Source organism: Diabrotica virgifera, chromosome 3 (assembly GCF_917563875.1).
Source record: "Diabrotica virgifera virgifera chromosome 3, PGI_DIABVI_V3a".
In the NCBI taxonomy this organism is placed as follows: domain Eukaryota; kingdom Metazoa; phylum Arthropoda; class Insecta; order Coleoptera; family Chrysomelidae; genus Diabrotica; species Diabrotica virgifera.
This window is the reverse complement of record NC_065445.1, coordinates 18,547,669-18,568,109: the sequence shown is the minus strand read 5'-3', so window position 1 is coordinate 18,568,109 and position 20,441 is coordinate 18,547,669. Positions and strand designations below refer to the sequence as shown.

General features: G+C 33.1%; 1 protein-coding gene across 1 annotated transcript in view; it reads left to right on the top strand.

Moving 5' to 3' along the window:
* The window catches only part of LOC114328556 (hormone-sensitive lipase), a 68,362-nt gene that overhangs the window by 27,124 nt on the left and 20,797 nt on the right, over positions 1-20,441 (top strand). The window contains exons 4-5 of the mRNA XM_028277442.2: positions 6,446-6,730; positions 17,476-17,781. Of these exons, the coding sequence (XP_028133243.2) occupies positions 6,446-6,730; positions 17,476-17,781 (591 nt within the window). The remainder of the gene's footprint in view (positions 1-6,445; positions 6,731-17,475; positions 17,782-20,441) is intronic.

The window sequence follows — 20,441 nt, the reverse complement described above, 5'->3', positions numbered from 1 at the left end:
TGCAAATAAATGATTGGATTTTGTTTATTCTAATCGAAGAGACACTAAAGTGTTTTTCTCCGAAGTTTAAGATGAAATTCGAATGTTTATAACAAACTATGTTCGAATATTTGGCGTATATTAAAACCTTATGCAGAATGGGATTTGAATTACGTTAATTAAAACTTTATACCGTACGGACCAAAAAAAAATGCTGCAATGTTCGTTGTCCTTGCAAAACGGGTGAATTGCGATAACAATGTTCGCCACAATACAAACGCAGAGCGATAACTATGGAATCGTTGTTTGGGCTAATACGTGGGTGGTCCGACAAGTACTAAGGGCTTGTCCATATTCGGCCGGTTTGCCAACGTCGACTGCGCGGTTAACTGTTTTCCCCCTGTTTTTCTTGGTATTAGGGTGAAACTTCAAAGGCGGCATAGGGTGAGATCAAGTAAAACCGGTAAACCGCGCAGTCTACGTTGGCAAACCGCCCACATATGAACAAGCCCTTAGCCTCTCCGCCCGGTGGTGCCACTTTCGCAAGGGAAATCTACCATCGTCTAATACATTCTTGTAGACAGCCTATGTCAAAATATCAGCCAAATCTAACTAGTAGTTTTGTTTTGACCGCGTGTGTAAGCGGGCGTGTTTGAGGATTTTAGAAAAATGAAATAGCAATGTCAATCGGTGATTAGGCTCTAATTTTTTCGAAATGAAAAGCGCCTGAATGCTTTAGACGGTGACTCTTCTCCTTTGATGGAAACCGTCAAAAATTGGTTTAACCAGTTTCAACGAGGTGGCACGTCGGTTTTTGAAAAGTCACTCTCAGGCAGGCGCGGATCTAGAAATTCATAATAGGGGGGGAGGGGGCAGACTTACTTCGAACTCAAATATTATATTCCAGATTTAGCCATACGACTCACACTTACTCTAAGGATAAAATACACTATATAATCCCAGATACGTACGGTATCAAAAGTATTGATAGACAATTCACGACTATTAATCTCACTGGTCGTTCTTTACCATAAAGATTAACCTCTCTACCATCAATGGGTAGATACGCATGGATTATCTAGTAAAATACAAATTTTTATATCTTTATTGTATCGCAAATTTGAAACGTGACTTTTCATGAGATAAGGTTTATACCCAGTGGAATTTATTTGCATTTTAAAATATAATTTTTGTTATTCTTTGAATTGAGAAAAATATTACCGTTGTTTATGGTTCCACCGGTACCCAAATAAATGCGCCTGCAGATTATTTTTCAGAGAAGGGTGTTTTATTAGATTTTATGGCTTCTTTCAATTATTTGGAAGCGGTTGCCATGTAATTTAGTGTTGTACTGATGGCTTACAGTTTAGTTAACAGAAAAAAATAATTAATAATAAAAAAAATACTTATAGACAAAATACAATAGGGGGGTCCATGGACCCGTTGACCCCCCCCTCCCTGTATCCGCGCCTGCTCCCAGTTACCCCGAAAACGTCTACCACTGAGGCTAACGTGAAAGAAATCCACGATCTCGTATTGGTAGACCACACACTGAAGGTGCGTAATATAACTGAGACAGTAAGCATCTCAAAACATCTCGTTGGCCATATCCTGCATGACATTTTTGGCATAAAACTCTGAACAATAAACGCAACCATGAGACCACTTCAGAGCAGTGTCTGATACTTTTTCGTAATCAAATGAATTTCTACGTTGTTTCATAACCGTCGACGAAAAATATTTGAGTTACCCTCCCACTCAAAAAGGTCCGGAACATTGTTTAAAAAATAATCAAAACGTCAACAAATGAAGGAAAAATTCGATTTTTTCTTGGTTTTTTTATTATGCGTTTAAAGCGTATTATAAAAGTTGCGTAATTAAATATCCTACAATAGAGGATTAACTAAAAATTTTAAAAATTGTCAGCCTTGTTGCAAAATAGCAATAATTTCGAAAAAAAAAACCATAAAAAACAATTATTCGCATTTTACGTTTTTCAACCATTTATGCTACACTTAGGACCTTCATATTTCATTCAGAAAACTTTTTGATATGATAAAACAATACTGTAAATTTCATTAAGATCGGTTTAATAGATTTTGCAAAATAAATTTTGCAATCCAGCTTTCGCAAAAAAAATTCATTTTTTCAAAATATTACAGCACTGAAAATAAAGCAGATAGCAAGTTGAATTTTTTTCTACATATAAAAGAATACTGTACCTTTCATTTTCAATTTGCAAAATTAAAATCGGTTTACTAACAAGGCGCCAGGATTTTTTTAAATAAACATTAATTTTTGGTGCTACGCGCAGGACAGCGGATACGTTCGCTCTGATTGGGCATTCCAATGACCTTTGATAATGATTGATAAATTTTAATTTATTGTACATTTCGAAATAAATAAATAAATTTTTTTTATTGCAAAATAAAAACACATACTCTGTCCTTTAAAATAACACGTTTTTTAGCAAAAACTTACTTTGTTCATATATTTTAACTTAGAAAATATAAGTGTATTATTTTTAAACATATGCAATAGGGAACTTGCATAAATTTTTAAATTCGAAAAAAATGTTATAAATCAAAACACAACATAATTTAAAACATGTATCAAAGATAAAAAAGTTTTGTTTGTCTTTCGTTTGGCCCCTAAAGACGATTAAAAATTCAAATTAAAACAGGTGGTCCAAAACGCCTCGTGACGTCACTTGGTTTTACATTTACATTTTTCCATTAAAATAAACAGAATTTTAAATTAGACGTTATAAACGTCACTAGAAAATACATTTATGTGACGTTACAAGTGTTTTTGATCGTTTGAACTATTCATAGAAAAATTCGTACTTTTACAAAATGGTTTTATTTTCAATAGTAAACCTTCGTTCCTTTCCTTCAAAAACAGTATAAAACTACAATTTTAACAAACTGGTATATATTATTACAATGACATACGATAAATGTCATTAGAATATAAATATTTTTGACTTATTCCACGACAATGAGCTTGCCAAATACCCAAGTAGGTGGAGGCCAATAAACTAAAGAAGGAGAAGAAGAATATACCTAAATATAAGGTTGTGTCTAGGTATACGTTACCGTGTACGCAAATAAAAAAGTTAGAGTGTCAGTGATTTCTTATTTTTTATTTGTTTAGTGTTTGTTTTTAAATTAACTACGGAGTGTGGACAATTATTTAGTTCTTTTAATGAGTTTAAGAACATTTTAAAACAGTACGAAAAAGATAAGAGACTATAAATTAATATATATATTTTTTAGTTATAAATGAAATAGTATGTATTACCGTAAAAGATTAAAATAAAAAGAAGACCTAAAGCTTTCACAATAATAATTAACTTGTTCTGAAGCTATTATCCTTGTGGCATTTTTGTAATCAACTATTCTAAATGGGAACTAAGCCACAATTTAACCAAAAAATGATTTTATTTACGTTTCGGCGTCTAAATCGGACGTCGTTGTCAAAATACAAAATATTATTAAATTAAACAAAAATGGTGTTGCTTGGTAAAAAATTTTTCTAATAATTTATTTAATCTGACTAATTTTTGTATTTTGACAATGACATCCGATTTGGACGTCGAAACGTTAATAAAATCATTTTTTTAGTTAAATTGTGGCTTATTTCCCATTTAGAATAGTTGGTTATAATAATTAACTTACGTATAAAAATTATTTTAACAATATTTTTTACGTGTTATGTCAACTAAATACATATATTTATTTTGCTAACCTAAATATATACTTTAGTATATACATTGATTTATTACAATTAAGTTTGAAACATCTGAATAGTTCTGTTTTAACAAATTCTTCCCTTCCTTCCCTTCCTTTAACAAATATTTTTCTATCAAACACACGCTAAACATATCAAAATAGCATGTACCAAAATATACAGTCACTGCGCACGCTAAATAATAACGTCACTGGCTTGATGAAGTTTAATTCGCGTGTACATACCTAACTTTTTTTATTTGCGTACACGTTAGCGTGTACTTAGACACAGCGAAACATAACCATAATAATAACTAATGTAAAACTATGTGACGTCACGGGTCGTTTGAACTATTTTATACCGCTGAGGACTTTAAATACGTATTTCTAAGTTATTGCGAGTTTTTGAAGCGTGAAATTTTGGAAATCTCATTTTTAAACAAAACTGAACATTATTATGTAATAAAAAAAATTGTGCAAGTTCCCTATTGTTTAAACAATTTTTCACAAACAATAATCAAATTAGTTTGATTTTTGCGGAATTAAAATATGAATATACAACAAAATATAGAGTAAGAAAATAATATATTACATAAAGATTGGAAGAAATTTTGGTGGAAATCAACTTGTATGAATCGAACACCGCTGTCCTGCGTGTGCACCAAAAATTAATGTTTAGTTAAAAAAATTCCTGACGCCGTGGTAGATACCCGATTTTAATTTTGAAAATTGCAAATGAAATGTACAGTATTCATCTATTTGTAAAAAAAATTTACTTGCTATCTGCTTTATTTTCAGTCCTGCAAGATTTTGAAAAAATGACTTTTTTTGAGAAAGCTGGATTCCAAAATGTATTAAACCGATCTGAACTAAATTTGCAGTATTGTTTTACCATATAAAGTTTTTCTGGGTGAAATATGAAGGTCCTAAGTGTAGCAGAAATGGTTGAAAAGCTTAAAATGCGAATACAGTGGAACCCCGATAAGTCGGCCCCCGATAACCCGGAACTCCGGCTAACCCGGACCGATTTTTATCAGACAAACATTTCAACAATAAAAATGTATTGCTGTTACAAAATCTCGTAAACCTAATTCATTCATTTGGTGACGTCAATATACGAACGAAACGATTGATGAATCCGACATTACTGAAAATATCAGGGCAATCAGGGTGCAGATGGGACCCTGTCGCGCAATTCGCAGCAAATAAAATAGTCGTATGTTTTTGGCTTCATTTTATTTCGTTTATACATACGCATTTTCAAGGTTCACGAGGTTTTGTACCAACTCTATGTAATATAATATTTGAGAGATAATGGAACCGGATTGAACTACATATAACATAGTAAAAATGACTCATGGTACACCACATTCATTGTCGAAAACAACATGCACCTGTATTATCCTTTATTTTTTTGAAACTGTCTGTGTTAGCATTGTTTAGAAAAGACTATTAAAATTCTTTTTTTAACAATGGTCTTAGTCATCACTTTTATTAAATAACATAACATCAGAGACGGTATTATGTGTAGTAAAGTCGTATTATTGTTCGCTTCCGTTTTGTAATCGTTCGTAAATTTATTCAGATTTTGTGTTTGTGTGTCTTTTGTCTATAAGGGCAACAAAACGTAAAAATGTTGTAGTGACAATGGAAAAGAAACCAGAAGCATTAAGTAGAATTGATAAAGGTGAATCTTGCAGCATTATATTATGGTGTCGGTACATCTACAGTATCGGATTGGAAGAAAAATAGAACTAAAATCGAAGAATTTTTTTTTTCAAAATGATAACAAAAGACAGTTTAATCGGTGCAAAGCTAATAAAGCTAAGAATGAGACTTTTGACGACGCTTTGTATGTGTGGTTTTGTGTGGAATGCGAACGTGGTTTACCAGTGTCTGTGTGACAATTATAACGGAGTTTATCTGTAAGCATACCATATTTTATTAATTTTTACCATTTTCTCCGGCTAACCCGGATTTTCGATAACCCGGATCGGCCGCGGTCCCAATTAATCCGAGTTAACGGGGTTCCACTGTACTTGTTTCTTTATGTTTTTTTTTCGCAGTTATTGCTATTTTGCAACAAGGGTTACAATTTAAAAAAATTTAACCAATCTTATATTCTAGGAAATTTAATTACGCAACTTTTAGTTTAGTGCAACTTTTCTCGAAAGTGAATACTTTTAAAGTTATAATCAAAAAACAAAGAAAAAAATCGAATTATTCCTTCATTTTTTGACATTTTGATTATTTAAACAATATTCCGGACCTTTTTGAGTGAGAGGATAACTCAATTATTATTATATGGGTTAATTCAAAGCAATTTGTGCAAAAAAAATAGAGTCACCTCTCAAGGTCCATCTCAAAACAGATCCGCCCCGGTTTATAAGGTGTGATCTATATCCACTTCCTGGAAAACGACAAAACGATCACAGGGCTTTACTATGCCGCATTATTGACCCGATTCGACGCCGATTTCAGAAAAACAGGGGAATAAAAATACTCGTCCACCATGACAACGCTCCGGCTCAACGATTTTTCTTTTGAAGGCTATAAGTACTTATCGGACCGCTATAGTAGACACACGCACAAAAAGCACGATACTTACTTTAATTACTAAGTCTCGACCAAAAAGTGCATTAATACAGAAATAAAACCCTATTACTCTTTTTGCACACCTCGGCAATTTAAAGAGTCTGGGTAATTCATGCCAACTTTCACTTCTGTTTTTATAGGATCATTGATTAGCAAAGCGACCAGTTCAGTAGTGTCCACGACAAAATTTATAACCGATCCGGAACAAAGAGCTAGAAGAATTGTAAATATCGCCCAGAACGCTGAAGTGGACTTCTGCAAAGCCTTTTGGTTTCTATCCGAGACGGAACTTATGAACCAACTGCCTTCTATCGTTTCTCCTAGCGTAGCCATTTCTAAGATGATACAAATTCCTCCAGAACCTATCGTCATGGAAACTCTCGATGGAAATACTTATGAAGTACCAGTGCCTTCTTCCTTTATAGGTAAGTTAATTTTAAGAACATAACTTGACAAGGTTAAAGAAATAAATATGTAGTATACTTACTCACAATCAATTACGTCACAATTACACTTGGACGACCGGTTTCGACACTACACTTTGCTATTTATCATCAGGTCTCCGGGAAGGTTATTTAAATGCTAAAAATTACAAATTGCAACTATTAAGGTTCTATAAGATAAACTCTAAAATATGGCACTATTATGTATGCATAGTTTAAAAAAGTATATAATTGTACTTACATGTAGTGTTGCCCAAATGCAAGACCAAGAGGAGACTTAGATAGTCTTGGTCTTGGTCTTGTACCAATACTCCTGGTCTTGCACTCTCGGTCTTGGTCTTGGTCTTGCAGCAAGAGTCTTGCAAGTCTCGCAGTTACCCATTAGTATATTGCTATTTATTTATTAAGCGTTACTTTAGATCTTAGAGCAACGTACATTTCACATATTCTAAAAGTGCCGGTGGGTCGTAGTATTATAGTCGGTGTAAGAGAGAGAAAGTATTCGAAATCATGAAATAACAAATGTTATATTATTTGTTATTTCATTATTTCGAATACTTTCTCTCTCATACACCGACTATAATACTGCGTAGAGGCCATCCTCCACCGGCACCTGCACTGTAACAGAGTAGGTACATATGCTCTAACTAACTGAGCTATCCATGGTCCACGGGATTCACTCTGTTTCTTAATAAACGGTTGTTGGGATTAAAAATAATTTACCCTAAATAATTATGATGGATGAAAATTAAACCCTTAAAGCATGTAAACCTGTAAGTATAACTATCTATTCACTTTTTTTACCTTTGTCAAAATTTAACCTCACGTTTGTTTTACTTATAGAGTTATACTTATTTTAGGTGATAACACTGATGATGAAATATTGATTCCGAAAACGTTTTGTGGTACAGCCCTTTTTAGGGATTTTAAATACATATACCTTTTACCAAATAAGGTTTTTATTTTTTGTGATTTATGGTATACAGCCACTACAGGAATTTTTCCTTGTGATATTTTTATATTTATTTCTTTAACTTTGTTGAATTGACTCACAGGTGCAACCTATTCATCATCTAACATGATTAATTAATTATTGAATATCCCAGACAGATATCTGACTGCAATATTTAAGAAAATACCGGATGATTAGTAGTGCTGTAATATATTCTAAACAAAATATAAACAAACGTACGATAAAAACAGATTATACATTGAATAAAGATTTCAAATCAGCTTTCATTATCATCAATATTTTTTTTTTCAACCTGATAGTATGTATGTCTTTTTTTTAATTATTCTTTGCGCAATAACATCTGAGCTTTTTCAGTAATAGTTTGTTATTGTCTTATAAGTTTAATAATAGTTTGTTATGTAACAGATATCAGCTAGGTCATCAACGTTTTGTAATAAACAATGATTAGTTCATTGATCAGGATAAGCTAGTGTTGAGAAGAGTGTTCATAAGGAACTTCATTTGTTCCTGTGTTCCTTGCACCTATTTTCATTAGATTTCATATACAAAGGAACAAATGTAGAATTTAACCACATTGTTGTCCGAGTGAAAGGTATCTGGTTCTGCTGCTTTCTGTTTTTGATGGTTTTTATTGTTGTTTCTACTTAACTAACTGCAATAGGGAACTTGCACATTTTTTTATTACATAATAATGTTCAGTTTTATATAAAAATGAGATTTCCAAAATTTCACGCTTCAAAAACTCATAATAACTTAGAAGTACAAATTTAAAGTCTTCTTTATTTTAAAATAGTTCAAACGACCCGTGACGTCACAGAGTTTAACTATGTGGTTCCGTTTATGGTTATATTTACGTATATTCTTCTTCTTCTTCTTTAGTTTATTGGCCTCCACCTACTTGGGTATTTGCCCAGCTCGTCGTCGGGGAATAAAGAAAAAATATTTATATTCTAATGACATTTATCGTATGTCGTTGTAATAATATATACCAGTTTGTTGAGATTGGAGTTTGATACAGTTTTTGAAGGAAAGGAAAGAAGGTTTACTATTGAAAATAAAACCATTTTGTAAAAGTACAAAGCTATGAATAGTTCAAACGATCAAAAACACTTTTAACGTCACATAACTGTATTTTTTACTGACGTTTATAATGTCTAATTTAAAATTATATGATATACAATTGGTGTAGAATGTAAACATACAACCCCGTGACGTCACGACGCGTTTTGGGGTAGCTGGTATAAGTTGAATTTTTAGTCGTCTTTAGGGGCCAAACGAAAGACAAACAAAACTTTTTTATCTTTGATACAGGTTTTAAATTATGTTCTGTTGTGATTTATACCATTTTTTTCGAATTTAAAATTTTATACAAGTTCCCTATTGCAGGTACAGTACTGCAGGACACATTAGATAATAATACGTTTGGTTTATCTTGTTGTCTCTACATAACTCTTTCAGATCTCGTGTTTATAACATGTTGTTACGGGTTTCCCATTCCAATCAACCACACAACCTGATCTTCCAGGTTTATATATTCCTGCAGCTTCTTAGACTCTTTTATGAAGATTAACTAGTCATTTCAACCCACAAGACAGGAAATAATGGATGCCATTAAAGCAATGAAGAATAATAAAGCCCCAGACTTTGACAACATAGCAGCTAAAATTCTCAAAATTGGGAAGACACATACTGATAGACAGATTTTGTAAACCATTTTTACCCAAGAAATTTCAGGAGACTAGAAGAAAGCGACTATCTATATGCCCAATCCACAAGAAGGGAGACAAACTCACCTACAGAAACTTAGTTTACTTACTTAGTCCTAAGCCTTTCTGCCTTTAGGTGTAAGGCTGGTGGAGTTGAGATTTGCATTGTTGTCTCCATGCTTTTCGATCTTGTGTTAGGTTTCTTGCACTTTCCAATGTCAATCCGTTCTTCTTATTTTCTGATTTCATCTACCCATATAACTCTTAGTCTTCCTCTTTTGTTTTTCCCCTGCACTCTCGTTTCAAACACTCCTTTTGTCAGTCTCTTGTTGCCAGTCTTGCACATGTGCCCGAACATCTAAGTTGTCCCTCTACTATTTTTTCATTGATTGGTTCTCCTTTTAGGTTTGTCTGATTGTTTCGTTTCGTACTTTGTCTGTATTTTTTCTGTTTGCTGTTTTCCTCCTCTTTCCTCATTTCCATAGCATTGACTCTGGATTTTTGTCTCCCCGTCAATGTCCATGTCACGCTGCTATACATGATTGTTGACCTAACTACTGATCTTACGACTGCCGTTTTTACCTTCTCCGGTATCTCTTTTTTCCCCAAAAATGTTGTTTTCATAGTGTTGAATAAGCTTCCTGTTCGTCCCATTCTCTCGTTTATTTCCATGTCTTGTTTACAATTTGATTCAACTATTACTACCAGGTATTTAAAATATTCCACTTGCTCTAGTTGTTTTCCGTCTAATTCTATTGCGTGTGTCTTCCTCGTATTTGAAGTTATCATTGAGAAACTTAGTTTACCAAGTTCTAATTCTTAGTATTTAAATCCTTCAAACTTTCCATAATTATTTAATAAGGTGGTTTATTTTTACTACTTTACCATCTTTTTTAGGAGGCCGTGAGGATAGTGAAGGCACTATACTTGTGTACCTTATATTCCTACCTGTAGTTTTATCTGCTTGAATATTCGTTAATGTACTGTCTGATTTTTTTTCGTGAAACACTACATAAGCGTAATGTAAATTTTAAGTCTTTGTTTATATTTTCAATCAACAATTACTTATCTAAGTGTCATTGTAACTTTGTACCTATGTAAATGATTATTTTAATCAAGACACCACACTTTAAATATTTCATTGAAAAGTAAAGGACAATACAATCAAAAAATGTTATGTTATCGTTCGCTTAAACTAACATTTAGTAATCAAGTAATTATAAGGAACAAATAAAACTAAAAAAATATATCATTGTAACAGTATTAGATTAAACCAAATGTGCTTGTTTAAACACAGCGAGATAAATAATGTTTTTTCCGCCAAACAAGATATTCCGTGATTTTGTATAAAACATTTTTGGTCATTTTAATTGCCGATAAAACAGTAATAATAAGGACTATATCTTAACTTCTGTCAAAGATTTGTTTAAAAAGGCTAACTATTATATTTGAGGTCAATCAAAACATTGTTATCCATGATATTTTTACGATTTTTCTCGTGTGTGAGTCGTAACTACAGGATCGGCTGACCTCAAAATATGAGTCATCATCATGAAGGTCTTTCATTCCTGATGAAATGTTTGCCGCTCTTAATTCTTTGATTCGCTTATTGCGGTGAATCACTACGCATTATTTTTTTGTACTGCCAGTTTGTTGTATGCCTTTGCTGTCATTATAATTTTCTTCCTCTCATGTGTATAGGTCCTACAGTTTGTTACTTTATTTTGATATCTCTCATGACCTGGTCTTCCCATTTCTCTCTAAGTCATCCCCTTATATTTCAGTTTCTGGATTCCATCTGCTGATATTCTTAATCAGTAGGTCGTTTTCCTTTCCTCTATATCTATGCGCTCTAATAAATCCAACATTATCTTCTCCCTTCTTCTCTTCTTCTTAAAGTGCCTATCCATTCTGGATGTTGGCGATCATCATGGCTATCTTGACTTTGTTTACCGCAGCGCGGAACAGTTCAGTGGTAGTCGTGTTATACCAATTTCTTAAATTTTGAAGCCTGGAAATGCGTGTTCTTCCCGGTCCTCTTTTACCATTTACCTTCCCTTGGAGAATCAGTTGGAGAAGGCCGTAACGTTCTTGATTTCTCATTACATGTCCTAGATATTCTAATTTTTTTGTTTTGATGGTTATGAGAATTTCACACTCTTTCCCCATTCTACACAGGACTTCCACATTAGTAATTCGGTCAACCCAGGATATACGTAAGATGCGCCTATAACACCACATTTCGAAAGCTTCGAGCCGATTCATAGATGCAACAGTTAGTGTCCACGCTTCCATTCCGTAGAGCAGAACTGTGAATGTGTAGCATTTCAACAGACGGTATTTTGTTTTTAATGATATGTCTCGACTGTTGAAAATGGGTCTCATTCTAACGTACGCTGTTTAATTTCTGTCGAGTGGTCCCATTGGCTATTTAAATTCGTGCCCAGATATGTATATTGCTCAACTTTTTCGATATTCTGTTGGTTGGTTGTAAGTTGAGCGTTTAGTATTGGTTTTTTACTAATTGTCATAAATTTGGTCTTCTTTATGTTTAGAGCTAATCCGTATCTGTTGCTGACTTCTGTTATACGATTTTTTAATATCTGTAAATCATTCAGATTATCGTCAAAAACTATGGTGTCATCTGCATATCTAATGTTATTCAACCATTCACCATTTATTAATACTCCCTTCGCACAACCGTCTAAAGCTTCCTCAAATACCCATTCAGAGTAAATATTGAATAGTTGTGGAGATAAAATACAGCCCTGTCGTACTTTTCGTTCTATTGCAATTTTATCAGTCAACTGGTCTTCTATTTTGATTTTGGCCGTTTGATTGTAATAAATGTTTCTGATTATTTCATTCATATGAGATTCTGACCAATAGAAAGCTACAGAAATCTGAATTAAATCGATAATTTTTGATAATTGCCCGTCGTTAAGTATATTACGTCAGATGCCCTTCGTTGCTACGAAAAAATACATTCAGTGACATTAATGACAATTAATGTTTTAAAAATTATAAAAGTGATGACTTTCAATCGTCAAATATTTATAAAAACTTTGTGTTTAATTGTACTAATTTGTACTTACATAAATAAATTACAATAAAATTTTGGTTTTGAACAGTTTTATTCATGAAATAATCGCAACAAATTGCACTCGAATTCTAAAATTAATATAGAATTTTTGCCCTCGTGACACTTTGACATAATTTCACTCGCCTTTGGCTCGTGAAATTAAAACTGTCAAAGTGTCACTCTGGAAAAATTCAATAATTTTAGAGCTCTTGTGCAATTACTACTGATAATTCTCAGATCTTTGTTCTAAATTCCAATTTCTTGCATTATGTTATTAATTTGTCATGTTTTTCTCGGTCAAATGCTTTCTGGTAATCTATAAAGCATACGTATATATCACAATTTACATCTCTACATCTCTGAAATAGCACTTGTACAGCAAAAAGGGCTTCCCGTGTTCCCAGAGCATCACGAAATCCGAATTGTGTTCTTGTTAGTTGTTCCTCGCACTTTGTATATATTCTTTTGTGAATGACCTTTAGAAATGTTTTAAGTAAATGGCTCATAAAGCTTATAATTCTATAGTCTTCACACTTTCTCGCATTGGATTTTTTTGGAAAATTTATAAAAGTTGATTCTAGCCATTTTTGGGGAATTATGCCTGTGTCATATACCGGGTGGTGAATTGGAAAACGGGCCACAGGAAATTCAATGTAAAATTTTAAACTGTTGAATTCCTGCTTCCCTAATTATTTTACATCAAAACACAATAAGAAACTATTTGTAGAGAATTGAAATCTGTATTGAAAACAACTGTTAAAATTGTTCTACGAATTAAACAAATTTCAAAATTTTGTAAAAATATAATAAATCTCTCACAGAATCACGCCGAAGTTAGGCCACACACAGTTCCATAATGTGTATCGGTTGCGTTCGGTCACAATAAAGTTATTATAAATATTAACAATTTAAAATGTCAAAATTTTTATTTTATCATTTCTTGTTTAAAAAATAATAAAATTCATAAGATATCCTCGGTTGAGGAGAAGGTATTAATAATAAAGATGTTTTATTCAGTCAATAGTGTGCGCACTGTCAGTTAAATAATAACGTAAGCCTAACTTTTACACACATACCTACTGTGGCAATTGTAGGTATTTTTCAAAATGTTGGAATGTGTTTAAATCGTAGAACAATTTTAACTTTTGTTTTTAATACAGATTTTAATCCTCTACAAATAACTTCTCATGACTTTTGATGTAAAATAATTAGGGAAGCAGGAATTTAACAGTTTAAAATTTTACATTGAGTTTCCTATGGCCCGTTTTACTCACCACCCTGTATATTATTAAATATATTTGTCAACCATTTTATGCCGTCGTAGTCCATAAGTTTTAAGAATTCGGAATGAAAATTATCAGGGCCTACTGCTTTACCATCTTTGGTACTTTTGATGGCATACTTTACTTCTTCGACTCTAAGTGGAGGTCCAGATTCGCAATTGGTGTTTGTTGTGATGTCAGTGTTACTTCGTATATATTGAAAAGTTTTTTCCACGTATTTAATCTAAATATCCCTTTTTTGCTCTATTTCCAATACTATGTTTCCCTGATTATCTGTCAGAAATCCAGTGTTCTTGTGTTTATATAATGTTGTTCTGAAGCTATTTCCTTGTGGCATTTTTATAATTACGTATTTTTTATGGGAAATAAGCCACAATTTTACTAAAAAATGAATTTATTAATTAATATTAATTTGTGTTTATATAAGCCTGCAGCTTCCTTGATGTTTTTATGGTGGTTAAATGAATCATGTTTTTGTTGTAATGACTCTATCTCTGTACATTTCGAGCTTAACAAATTTTCTTTTGCTATTTTAATAGCCCTTTTTATTTCGTTATTTATTTTGTTGTAGTTATTTTTATTATCTTTAGCCTTTCTTCTGTCTTCCATCATACATAGAATCTCCTCTGTCATCCATTCTTTTTTCTTTGTTCTTTCAGGTCTTAAGTATTTCTCTGACATTTCTTGACTTACTTTGTGTATCTTGTTTAGTTCTACCTCTGGGCTATCTATTCTCTTCTCCCTTCTTAATTTCTGTTATTTCATGGTTCATTCTGTTTTTTCCTTTCTACGTCTTCCATTCTTATCGGGCACATAATTCTTCAAGGATTTTCGTTTTGAATATTCTTAACCTTTCTTCCTTTTTATCTGTGAGGTGTAGCACATTGTCTCAGCTGCGTGTGTAGCTACTGGTATAATTGCAACTCTGTGTATTTTAAGTTTTGTATTTCTGGATTTTTTTGTCCTTCGTTAGCCTATGGTATCTTCAGTATGTTTTGTTGTCTGCTAGACTAGTATTCGCTCCGTTACTTCTTTACTTCTCTTATTTTTGCCATTCACAATTATTACTCCCAAGATTTTATATGAACTCTTCCAAAGGTGTAGTTTTATATCTTGATGTTTCTCGCCTTGTTATCTTCTCTTCTGGAGGAGATTAGATATCTTGTTTTTCCTTCGTTAATTTCTAGTCTTATTTCCGTGCTTCATTTGCCAGGATTGTTAATGATTTTTTTTATCTTTCCTTATCCCTTCCCATAAGAACTATGTCATCTGCAAATGCTGCTTTTTGTGTTGAGTATTGGGCTATAGTTACTTTAATAATTTCGCTGGCCTTGACTGTTCCTTCTACTGCTATGTTGAATAGTGTGGTTGCCTCATCGCAGTTGGTTTCTATTGCAATTGTGTTTGGGCTGCCTTGATTTTTTATTTCATTAAATAATTTATTTCTTCCAATACAGTCAAAGGTTTATCTGAAGTCTACTAAGAGAGTATGGAGTTCTGTGTTGTGTTCGTGGCATTTCTCGATTATTTGTGTAATTATCTGGATCACCTCTGTAGTGGATTTGCCTTCCCTGAATCCTTGCTGGTAGTTCTCAATTTGTTTCTCTGTTAATTGAGTGAGTTTTTGTCTGATGATGGCTGTTAAAATGTTGAATGTTGTACTCAGCAATGACATTCTTCTGTAGTTGTTACAGTCTTATCATTATCTTTGAATTATCCCTATGCGGGGTCGGCTTCCCTAATTGCATTTCTCCATACAATTCTATCTTGGGTCATATCAATATTAATCCCCTTTACCAACATGTCCTGCCTAATCGTCTCCCCCCACGTCTTCTTTGGTGTTCCTCTCCTACTCCTTCCAGGAATTTGCACTTCAGCAATCCTTCGTATTGGGTGATTAGCGTCTCGACGTTGAACATGACCAAACCATCTCAACCTATGCTCTCTCATTTTGGCATCAATTGGTGCCACACCTAGACTTCTCCTAATATACTCATTTTTAATTTTATCCTTTTTTGTCACTCCACTCATCCATCTAAGCATTCTCATTTCCGCCATATGCATTCGTTGTTCCTCTTTCTTTTTCACTGCCCAACATTCAGTTCCGTACATCATAGCTGGTCTTATGGCTGTTTTATACAATTTTCCCTTCAACTTCATTGGAATTTTCATATCACAGAGCACACCACTCGCTTCCTTCCACTTCATCCATCCAGCCCTAATTCTACTGCATGCATCTCCATCTATTTCTCCATTACTCTGTAATACCGATCCCAGGTACTTAAAACTATTGCTTTTTACAATCAGTTCACCATCCAAAGATACCATTTTATTTGTAGTAACTCCATCTTTAAATGAACATTCCAAATACTCTGTTTTTGTCCTACTAAGTTTTAAACCTTTTTCCTCCAGAGCTTGTCTCCACTGTTCCAGTTTTTGTCCTAAGTCTCTTTCACTATTTCCTACTAACACGGCATCATCAACATACATTAAGCACTATGGAATGTTACCCTGTAATTTTGCTGTTATCTGGTCCAAAACTAATGAGAATAAATACGGACTAAGCACCGACCCTTGGTGCAATCCTACTTTGACATGAAATTTATCAGTCTCTCCCACACCTGTCCTAACACTAGTCGTTACTCCCTCATACATATCCCTCACAATCTTTACATATTCACCAGGGACTCCTTTCTTATTGAGTTCCCACCACAGAATCTCTCGAGGAACTCTATCATATGCTTTCTCAAGATCAATGAATACCATATGAGCGTTTGTTTCTTTACTCCTGTATTTTTACATCAACTGCCTTATAATGAAAATTGCATCTGTTGTTGATCTGCCCTGCATAAAGCCAAATTGATTCTCGGATATTTCGGTCTCTTCACTTATCCGTCTATCAATTACTCTTTCCCTGTAGTTGTTACAGTCTGTTACTTCTAATGTCTTAAATATTAATATAATTCTGACTTCTTTCCAATCCTCAAGCATTTCTTCTGCTTTGTAGCGGGTAGCTCTGTTAGGTACCAGACTCAGTAACACATAAGTTTAATTTAAATAAAAATGTGTTCTGAATAAATAAATAACAAAATAAAATTAACTTTTCTGTGCAATAAAAATAAAATATCAATTCCAGCGAAGGTTTCAATGATGCTACGACTTGAATGTATCTGCAAACAATAAATATGCAACGAAAATACGATGCGTCAGTCAGTATACACAAGTTAGTCAGTATACGCCAAGGAGAAAGAACAACTTCTAAGTTAGAAGTAGACGTATCGATGAATACTGGATCAGGTAAGGAACGGAAAAGTGACCAATCAATACTTGGTCGTCGCAGCAGGACTTTTTGGCCTTAAATAAACACTTTAAGGCCCCATTTGGGAGCTGCTAATAAATCAACACTTTAGCAGAAGCGGATGGCCGTTGGTCAATATCCTAGAGCCAATGGAGTTGTTATCAGATCAACACACCCACAGAACTCTCTTTTTGTGGTGGCAAAGCTCGTTTTATATCATTGCTAATGATCCATCTCCTACCGATGGTAGTGGAAAGAAAGGTGAGAGGGCGTGTGTACACATCGCTGATTAGCTAGAGGAGCGAGCTGGCGACGCTATCGTTACAGCTTCTCTAAAATTATGACTACCACTGTATAATTATTACAATTTTTTTTTATATTTTAGGTCGAAAATCAGTACAAGTTCGATTGATAAGCCACAAGGTTCGAGAAGGAATGTTAGGAACCAGAGGAAGGTCAGTGGAGCCCCCTTCGAAGGGCCTAATGATTCATTGTCATGGGGGCGGATTCGTAGCTCAATCGTCAAAATCACACGACGGATACCTCAGGGATTGGGCGAAACAGTTGGACATTCCTATACTATGCATCGATTACAGTTTAGCGCCTGAAGCTCCTTTTCCGAGGGCTTTAGAAGAAGTCCTTTACGCTTATTGTTGGGCCAAGAAACATCATGATTTTCTGGGGAGTACAGGTAATATATTTATTGCCGTTGTCTACAGTAATTGCAGGTAACACATAATACAAAAATGTAAAATATATGTTACAAAAACTAGCACTTTGAAACGAACAAAGCGAAATACTACCCCAGGTAATTGAAATAATATTTCAACCACCTAAGATCTTAGATATGAACTCTGAAAATTCAGAATGGAAGCAAACAAAACAGTATTTTTAACCAATCATGTTTATTGTTCAATAAAGATATAATAAAAATATGACATTAACAAATATATTTTCTTGCCAAAAACTAACAATAATTCTGGATTATACTTATGGCTTTTGGTATCTGGTTCGATGGTAACTTCTTGATGTAGAATGGTACTGCTGTAGACTTCTTGTAGACCTGGGCAGATGTTCGGCCCTAGGCCCCTGCAGCTGGAAATGGTAGTCGTTGCAGTCTAGATGTCATGGTCTCATTGCTGTCAGCCTTAGTGTCATCGCCGGCGATAGGCTTTATACTGGAGGCTCCCGAATGGAGAAAAGTGGTTTTATTCCCAAAAACTATAAGATAAAAACACATATCAAACATCAAGAAATTAAAACCAAATTTTACCTTTGCCAAATAGTATTCAGAAAGTAGTAGATGGCAAGGGTAAATTAAATGGAATAAATTACTAATAGTTAAACTGATTACTAAATGCATATTAATAGATGAAATGAAATATAGAAACCAAACACATGGTTAAACACTTGGAGGTTAGAGAAAAAAAATTATAAAAACTGTTAGATGTAGAAATGTAATTATTAGAAAAAAATCATGAATTTTCTTACCCCAAGAGAGAATATGTGTTGATGGATTAAAATGAAGCTAATATGCAAATTTCGTGCCTTTATATAAATAAATTCTTCCATTCCATTTTCAGTTTGTGTCAGGGAATAGGGCTTTTCATTCACAGTCATTTGTTTCGAGCTTCTGTCATATCTCGTATAAACCGTGTTTATTAATATTATACACAGATTATACAACATATGAGAGGAGCTCGAAACAAATGACAATCGAAAAATTTTTTTGTCATTACTTTTTAAACATTATTAGAAATATGAACTGTAATTGCCAGACATTTCTGTGGTTTAAAAAGCAGTGACAAAAAAATTTTCCGTCCTAAAATAATTTAAATTCAATATACAGGGTGATTGATGAGTGTGATAAAGCTCAGTAGATCCGCTATAGTAATAGATAGCAATAAAAGTTAATAATAAAAATTGTGGCCAACTTTCAGCTTCACATTACGAAATTAGTTAGATTGTTACAGGGTGTTCGATAACATAATGGCAGACCAAACTTATGTTTTTTTTAAATGGAACACCCTATATTCAACGAAAACATTTCGTTTATAAATTCGCAAAAGTGTGTGTGTTATTGCGTTGCCGCTCCTGCAATACACAGATCAGATTTATCGATGGATTCTTATGTAGTTTTTTCTTCTGAATCCAAATCTTAAAACGGCATTTCGATATTTCTAACCGTTTTCGAGATAATCGACCTCAAAGTCTAAAATGTGACGTCACAATTGTTTTATTTCCTTCCGACACACTACACGTCCAGCTGAAATCGTTGCTATTAAGTAGGCTAGTTTTTTAATTTAGATTTGTTAAGCAAAGCGTAGGTTATTTACATTTGAGTTTGACACTTCGTGAATGTCAAACTAAATTTTAAATTAAGTATTAATAAAACATCAATGACATTTGATAGTGAATTTAATTATTATATAAAATAAATAAGATGTTCAAAAATACAATTTGAGTATAAATATTTTAAAAGCAATAATTTATTAACAGCTTTAAACGGTTTATACGAATATACGACACCCTTTATGATAATATAATATAATGAATATACCCTTTATGATAAATGGAATGTTACGTTTGCTATGAAATTAAAATATAGTCGGTTCGCTAAACTCGACACAACTGGCTAGTGATTTTAGTAGGTAATTTTTTGTTTTTTACGAATTTTGCCAAAATTGGAAAAATTAATAATTACTTTGTAATTATTAACTAATTAGTAATCATTTTTTTTGCCACATTGGCAAAATTATTGACTAAAATCACTAGCCAGTTGTGTCTGAGTTTAGCGAACCGACAGTATATGAAATAATATTGTTTGGTATAAAAAATTATGCTCTGATATGTGCAATTACATCCTTCTAACGGAAAAAAAATTAAAGATTTTTCTCAAATTATGGATACCAACAACATTTCATTTATAACTCTTTTATTTTTAATTTGACGAAGAAAAGTTATTCTTCATAAAAAGCTCTTCATGTTCTAAGATTTATGATGCAACCATCATATATGAAATTTTATTAATTTTATACGAGGTATATAAAAAATAATAATCGAGAGAGTAAACTACCTTTATAGTTCATAACATTTAAATTAGAATGATATAATTGCACATTAAAACATAATTATTAATTCTAAACTACTTTTCATAATAGCGATTTTTCCATATTATGAATTAAAATACGTAAATAAACAAAGTTTTCGTTATGATAATGCTCGCATGTTCAGCTTGTTTATTTTATATTCGAAATCCTCTTAACTTTCCCATCACAAAAATATAAAGGTTTGTTACGTTATATAGGGCTTTTACAAAGTTATAACCAATTTTTTATGAAAATCGTAACA